We start from the raw sequence: 7548 nt of genomic DNA on the forward strand, positions 1-7548 counted from the left end.
GTCCCCCCTCTGTTGGGGTACCTAGCACACAGATCTGGTACTAAAAGGTGGAGCTAGAAACCCTGCAGTCTGATTGGTCAGTAGAGGACGGTCACTCTGGTTTTATGTAACCTCTGTTCATACATCAGTAAACTACAACTATAAAATGACTCCATTCACTTTAAGCTGGAACGTTTCCTGTGATGTCACTGAGTGAGGTGATGACATGAACCTACCAACAGAGGGGGAACCAAACATGAGCACTGAAGGAACCGTTCTGTTGGTACCATCCACATCTTCACACTGTGGGAACACAAACAATGAACCGGACTGCTGTGGAAATATAGCTGCAGTTCCCACTGACTGATGTCACGCCCACAACTTTCACTCTCTCTCCATCAGAAACAATCACACCTCCACATTTGGCACAGTGAGCCTGAAACTGAGAGAAACTCCACCTGACACATTGAACTCTACAGCGTGTTGAGAGAGACTGTACCAGTTTACTAACCTGTGGCTGTGCTCACATTTTGGACACTACAGACACGCGTGTCACACACTCATTCCTCAGGTCGTCCTCTCTCTCAGGATATTCACTTTATAATGAGCTGAGCTCTCTGAGCTGTGCTTCATCTAAACCTCTATCATTATCATTACAGCTCACACACACACACACACACACACACACAGTCTTCAGACATGTCGTTCAGTAGTTCCTGCTGCTTCACAGCAGATCATCAGAGAACTCACCTGTCCTTCAGTCATGACTCAGCAGATAGAAATGATGATGATGATGATGATGGAGGAGGAGAGTCTCTGAGTCAGGACTCTCACTGATGACTCAACAGGCCCCTCCCCCTTCTCTCTGTCTGTACTCGCCTGCTGAATGCTGAGCATGGTTGGCTGATGTGTCATGTTTATTTAAGGTGACTGTGAGATCGTCACTCACCTGCTGCTGCTGGGCGTCGCCGCGCCTCACCTCGCCTCATTCTGATAGGAGCAGAATGTTTGGGAGTTGCAGGTGACTCAGCTGCAGGTATCATCTGCTCCTCATGAATGGATCCTCTGTGCTCTGCTCCCTGAGCAGCCTCACCTCCTCGAGTCAGACTGAGAGCACAGCTGATCCTGGTCAGATCTGTCACACTCACCTGCAGCAGAGATTAATGTCTCTGTGACTCAGCTGAACTCACATCAGCTGTGAGACTGAAACATGAGTCTGTAAATAATTCAGTGATCATAATCTCTCTCTCCTTGTCTCCTCCTCCTCCTCCTTGTCTCTTCCTCCTCCTCCTCTCCTTGTCTCCTCCTCCTTGTCCTCTCCTCCTCCTCCTTCTCCCCTTGTCTCCTCCTCCTCCTCCTTGTCTCCTCCTCCTCTCCTCAGTTGCAGTACTGTGGTCTGTTGTTTCGTCATGAAGGCTGGCCTCTGTGCGTCCATGAGAAGGTAGTCGTGCACCTCTGTCATCTGGACCAGCACGTCCTCCGTCCAGGAGACTTCTACCTGCTGGTTTCTCCTCCTGCTGCTGTTCCTCCTGCTCTGCCCCGAGCACACGGCGCCTCCTGCAGGAGTGCTGTCACATCTTCCCCCCGTCTACTCTTGTGCAGCTTGTCAGCCGGCGTGCGTCATGTGGAGCAGCAGGAGGTGCAGCAGATAGCCCTGCGGTCCCTCTTCAGCATGGCGTGGCTGGACTCAGTCAACAGGGAGCGGGAGCAGCGAGGAGCGTCCAGGCTGGAGCGCTGCCTCCTCTCTGCACACGGAGACGTGTTCAGGGTCCCCTGGGAGGACCTGGTCTACCCACAGTTCATCAGCCGGCCCCGGGTCTCCCTGAAGGAGGACAAGGAGTCGTCCACTAAGGATGGAGATATGCTAATTAACACATCGCACAACCTGCGTGGAGATCCTGACTCCTCCAGACAGGAAGTGAAGCTCCTCCAATCAGCAGCCAGCAGCGAGGGCGAGGACTCAGAGGGCGAGTACGTGGAGCTGACGGAGCTGCCCCGCTTCTCCCCCCAGAAAGGCTCCTTAACCCAGTCCATCAGTCAGCAGCACCGAGCCAGGACCAGCACACACACACCTACACACACATGTCACAATTTACACACACCTGCACACACACCTCACACTGCCGCACACACACCTCACACTGCCACACACACACCTCACACTGCCACACACACACCTCACACTGCTACACACACACCTCACACTGCCACACACACACCTGCACACAAACCTCACAACAGTAAAACACACACTGCTGGTACTACACACTCCTCCTGGCCCGCTGTGGACGTCAGCTCTGGGCTGTGCTCCAGGTTGACTGAGGAGAAGTTAAAGCAGGACTCTTGTGGACCCGTCATCCTCACCCCCATCACCTCCTCCACCTCCTTCTCTGCTCCTCTTGAGGTGGAGGGAACCTCCAGCCTGACGTCACAGGAGCAAAGAGGAGGTACTGACTCAGACAGAGGACTGAGGCTGAACTCTGAACATGAACGCTGCACAGAACAGAGAAAGGAAGAGGAGAAGGAGGAGGAGGAGGAGCAATGGAAAGGGGAGGAGACAGAGGAAGAGAGGGAGGAGAAAGAGCTGATGGAGAGACAGGAGGAGAGAAAGGAAACAGCAGTGACAGATGATGAAGGTGAAGAGAAGGAAGAAGAACAGCAGGAGGACACAGAGCGCAGGAAGGATGAAGATTTACTGAATGAAAGTGAAGAGGAAGAGTTGGATGAGGAGAGAGACGATGAGTTAGAGGAGGTGGAGGTAGAAGAGGAGGTGCAGGTTATAATTGTACCACAGAGTCAAGACAGAAGGGAGGAGGAGCAAGTGATGACACAAGAAAAGAGAGGAGGAGGAGAAGAGGAAGACGGGAAGGAGGAGACAGGAGGTGAACAAACGCACACAGATGATGAAGCTGACTGTACGAACACACACACACAGGACTCTTATTCTGAAAGGAACACAATACAAACACACTCTGAGGACTCTTATTCTGAAAGGAACACAGCACAAACACTCTCTGAAGACTCTTATTCTGAAAGTCAGACTGTACACACACATACTGAAGAGTCCAACTCGGCAGTAATGGACACAGACTCAGTTTGGACTGAACCAGAGGAGTCTGTAAACAAACCGGAAGAGCACAAAGAAGAGAAGAAGAAAGAGGATGAAGAGGAGTATGATGAAGAGGAGTGCGTCTGTGAGGAGGTTGGTGGAGGAAGAACTGCAGATCTTCAGACTGAAGGTACGGAAACCTCTTTATCCTCCTCCTGATTATCATCATCCCACAAACCATCTGTCTGTCCTCACTGATCACCTCCTCCTTCTTCATCTCTGATTGGCTAAAGTAGTTCTCCTCTTCCCCCTCCTCCCTCCCCCTCTTCCTCCTCTTCTTCCTCCTCCTCCTCCTCTTCACGTTCCTCCTCAGCAGCCTCCTCTAATACTTGCTGTTTGGGTGTAGATGATGTACAACTGGAGCACTAACGGAAGCACAGGGAGTCAGGTGGTTTAATAATAGAGGAGTAAGTTAGAGGACTGGTTAGTGAGTGGAGGACTGGGTAGTGAGTGGAGGACTGGTTAGTGAGTGGAGGACTGGTTAGTGAGTGGAGGACTGGTCAGTGAGTGGAGGACTGTTAGTGAGTGGAGGACTGGTTAGTGAGTGGAGGACTGGTTAGTGAGTGGAGGACTGGTCAGTGAGTGGAGGACTGTTAGTGAGTGGAGGACTGGTTAGTGAGTGGAGGACTGGTTAGTGAGTGGAGGACTCGTCAGTGAGTGGAGGACTGGTTAGTGAGTGGAGGACTGGTTAGTGAGTGGAGGACTGGTTAGTGAGTGGAGGACTGGTTAGTGAGTGGAGGACTGGTTAGTGAGTGGAGGACTGGTTAGTGAGTGGAGGACTGGTTAGTGAGTGGAGGACTGGTTAGTGAGTGGAGGACTGGTTAGTGAGTGGAGGACTGGTTAGTGAGTGGAGGACTGGTTAGTGAGTGGAGGACTGGTTAGTGAGTGGAGGACTGGTTAGTGAGTGGAGGACTGGTTAGTGAGTGGAGGACTGGTTAGTGAGTGGAGGACTGGTTAGTGAGTGGAGGACTGGTTAGTGAGTGGAGGACTGGTTAGTGAGTGGAGGACTGGTTAGTGAGTGGAGGACTGGTTAGTGAGTGGAGGACTGGTCAGTGAGTGGAGGACTCGTCAGTGAGTGGAGGACTCGTCAGTGAGTGGAGGACTGGTCAGTGAGGGGAGGACTGGTCAGTGAGTGGAGGACTCGTTAGTGAGTGGAGGACTGGTCAGTGAGTGGAGGACTCGTCAGTGAGTGGAGGACTGGTTAGTGAGTGGAGGACTCGTCAGTGAGTGGAGGACTGGTTAGTGAGTGGAGGACTGGTTAGTGAGTGGAGGACTGGTCAGTGAGTGGAAGACTCGTCAGTGAGTGGAGGACTCGTCAGTGAGTGGAGGACTGGTCAGTGAGGGGAGGACTGGTCAGTGAGTGGAGGACTCGTTAGTGAGTGGAGGACTGGTCAGTGAGTGGAGGACTCGTCAGTGAGTGGAGGACTGGTTAGTGAGTGGAGGACTGGTCAGTGAGTGGAGGACTGGTTAGTGAGTGGAGGATTCTTCAGTGAGTGGAGGACTGGTCAGTGAGTGGAGGACTGGTTAGTGAGTGACAATAACGAGTCCTCACAGAGACAGACCCTGACACTGAGGACGTGTCTGGTCCGTCCTCAGAGGATGATGGTTGAGATTTGATTTTAGAAAGACGGTCCTCACAAGTCCAGTGAAGAGTCTGACAGTACTCAGGTGTGATGTACAGGTTCATCAGTGTTTGTGTCTCTTTGTCTCCACAGGTCTCACCAGTTCTCCTGTCCAGTCACCTGTCAGTGTGTCCACTGGTCCCAGTTCAGCAGAATCACAACAGCCAGCAGCATCTCTGCAGCTACACCAGTCAGCTGCTCCCACAGTCCCAGTACAGTTCAGCCAGTCCTCCCAGTTCTCCCAGTCCAGCTTCTACAGTGTGCTGCTAAGATCTGGAGCTCTGTGTCTACCTGGTGAGAAAAACCTCATGTAGACTTCACCTGAACCTGGTTCAGACCCAGCCCTGAACCGCGTTCAGACCCAGTGTGTAGCTTCTTAAAATCTGAATGAGGATAGTGATAGTGAGGTACTGGCTACAGTGATGAAACAAAACCAGCTTCAGATGGACTGTATTCATAATCAATACACCACAATAATATAAATAACCAGCGCCAATTCATCAGTCAATGAGAATGTGTGTGTGTGGGCGGGGCGTAAGCACACACAGCCAGCAGCAGCAGCGACCCACCGTCTGACTGGCTCGGTGGGGACGATAATAATACTACTGACACAGTCTGCACTGTGTGTAGTGGAGTTCCCTGCAGTCTGTAAATGCATCATCAGGTGTCGTCAGGTGCTTCCTCTGACTAGGGTTGGGTCGGCATGAGAAAAAAACAAACCGCATCTAGTCGGTAATACCGGATTTTCGCCACTTAGGGGCGCAGTTGACTCATTTAAAATAAAAAACAACCATAGGACAACAGAGTGACAGTAACACGTTGTTTCTTTTATTCCTTACAAATAAATGTGCAGGTTCAGTTTACTCAATCAGTGCAAACAAGGGTTGCCTCCTTCGTCTGCCTCAAAGCCAAAGTGTTGCCATAGTACAAGGGTTGCCTCCTTCGTCTGCCTCAAAGCCAAAGTGTTGCCATAGTGGCGCATTCTTTGATTTCTTCGAGACTAAATTGTCCGCCATTATCGACCCCCCTAGCTCAGTCCCCGCCCCACCCCCCTCTGTCTGCTGCTCGCTGTGCGCTTGGCGAAGAGGCAGACACAGGTGCTCACAGACTCGGGCGTACTATAAGCGGAGCGGACTCCGCGAGGAATGTCCGCAGTCATTCAGGCTTCCATAGTTGAGCGCACTTCCGTGTTGTAGTTTCCTGTAAAAATTTCCGTGAAAAATCACCGCGATGTGAAAAATACATGCCGAGCAGTCTTTCATGTGACACTGGTGCGCGGAGCGGAGTCCGCGCGGTCGTAAAATCTGAGCATTGCGCGCACAGGGCTTGTGGACGTCCACTTTTAGTCCGGGCGGAATATGCGGAGTCCGCTCCACGTACGTTCGGGCCTACAGGCTGTAAAATGACGTATGCGGTCCGGTTGGTCTCCAAAAAAAAAAACCCGGTCCAAGAAGGAGTACCAAACCGAACTGGTATTACTGAGAACCGACCCAACCCTATCTCTGACTGACTGTGTCCGTCTGTCTGTCTGTGCAGGATCCAGAGACCGGAGTGGTCGAGCTCTGCTGACCATCTGCACCAGGAGCTCCGTGTGGTCGAACCCTGACTGTGACAGCGCAGAGCTGCTGCGCCTCCTGCTCTACTACACCTCCACCCTCAGGTAGGAGCCCCCCCCCCCACCCACCTCTAACTCAAGTCACTCTTCTCTCTTTAACATCACTTCCTGTGTGGAACAGGAAAGAGGTGGGATCATTGGGGCTGATGGTGCTGGTGGACGCCCGCGGAGCTGCTCCTGTCCCCGCCCTGTTCTCCGCCCTCAGGTCCCTGCAGGTGAGTCCACCTGGGAACATGAATACACATATGAGACACACCTGAGGACAGAGGGACAGACAGAGGGACAGACAGAGAGACAGAGAGAGGGACAGACAGAGAGACAGACAGAGAGACAGACAGAGGGACAGACAGAGAGACAGACAGACGGACAGAGGGACAGACAGAGGGACAGACAGAGACAGACAGAGGGACAGACACACAGACAGAGAGACAGACACACAGACAGAGGGACAGACACACAGACAGAGGGACAGACTGTTAGCTTAGCGTTCACTGTGTTTCTTCTTCTGTAAGTGAAACAGACTGAACGACTTGAATAAGTGTGTTGCCATGGTGATAAAGACAGAAGATTCCACATTAGATCATTGAAGAACAGATGAACTTCATGATGCTGGAACATGTTTGTTCTTTTGTTTCTGTTAAACTGGATGGTATATGTTCTGTAAATAATGTGGGCGGAGCCAGATGTTTGTTATGACACAAACAGCTGAAGGTAGTCAGATTGATAATATTAATCACAGATCAATAATAAATCCTGCTCATTAATGTCACACTGAGCAGTGACTGATGGTCTGTGTCTGCTCTCAGACTGAGTTACTGTGGAAACACTTCAGTCACCTGATCCATCGTCTATACGAACATATTGACTTCTTCTGATTGGTCCCTGAGTGTCACCCTGTCTTCTGATTGGTCCCTGCCTGTCACCCTGTCTTCTGATTGGTCCCTGACTGTCACCCTGTCTTCTGATTGGTCCCTGACTGTCACCTTGTGTTTTGATTGGTCTGTGACCAGCAGAGGGAGACAGTTAAAACAAAGTGTATCTTTCTCAGGACAACGTCCCAGGATCCATCCACACTGTGTTACTGCTGGTCAACAAGGACTCGTCTCTGCGTCTGGACAAACCTGCAGCCACACAGGTAACACCTGACACTTGATCACACCTCACACTTGATCACACCTGACACTTGATCACACCTGACACTTGATCACACCTCACACTTGATC

At 51.5% G+C, this 7548-nt stretch overlaps 1 protein-coding gene across 1 annotated transcript in view; it reads left to right on the top strand.

Moving 5' to 3' along the window:
- The window catches only part of plekhg4 (pleckstrin homology domain containing, family G (with RhoGef domain) member 4), a 47627-nt gene that overhangs the window by 21597 nt on the left and 18482 nt on the right, over positions 1–7548 (top strand). Inside the window, exons 3-7 of the mRNA XM_050055109.1 lie at positions 1361–3218; positions 4804–5004; positions 6247–6370; positions 6447–6540; positions 7374–7460. Of these exons, the coding sequence (XP_049911066.1) occupies positions 1361–3218; positions 4804–5004; positions 6247–6370; positions 6447–6540; positions 7374–7460 (2364 nt within the window). The remainder of the gene's footprint in view (positions 1–1360; positions 3219–4803; positions 5005–6246; positions 6371–6446; positions 6541–7373; positions 7461–7548) is intronic.

This window comes from Epinephelus moara, chromosome 1 (assembly GCF_006386435.1).
Source record: "Epinephelus moara isolate mb chromosome 1, YSFRI_EMoa_1.0, whole genome shotgun sequence".
Lineage (NCBI taxonomy): Eukaryota > Metazoa > Chordata > Actinopteri > Perciformes > Serranidae > Epinephelus > Epinephelus moara.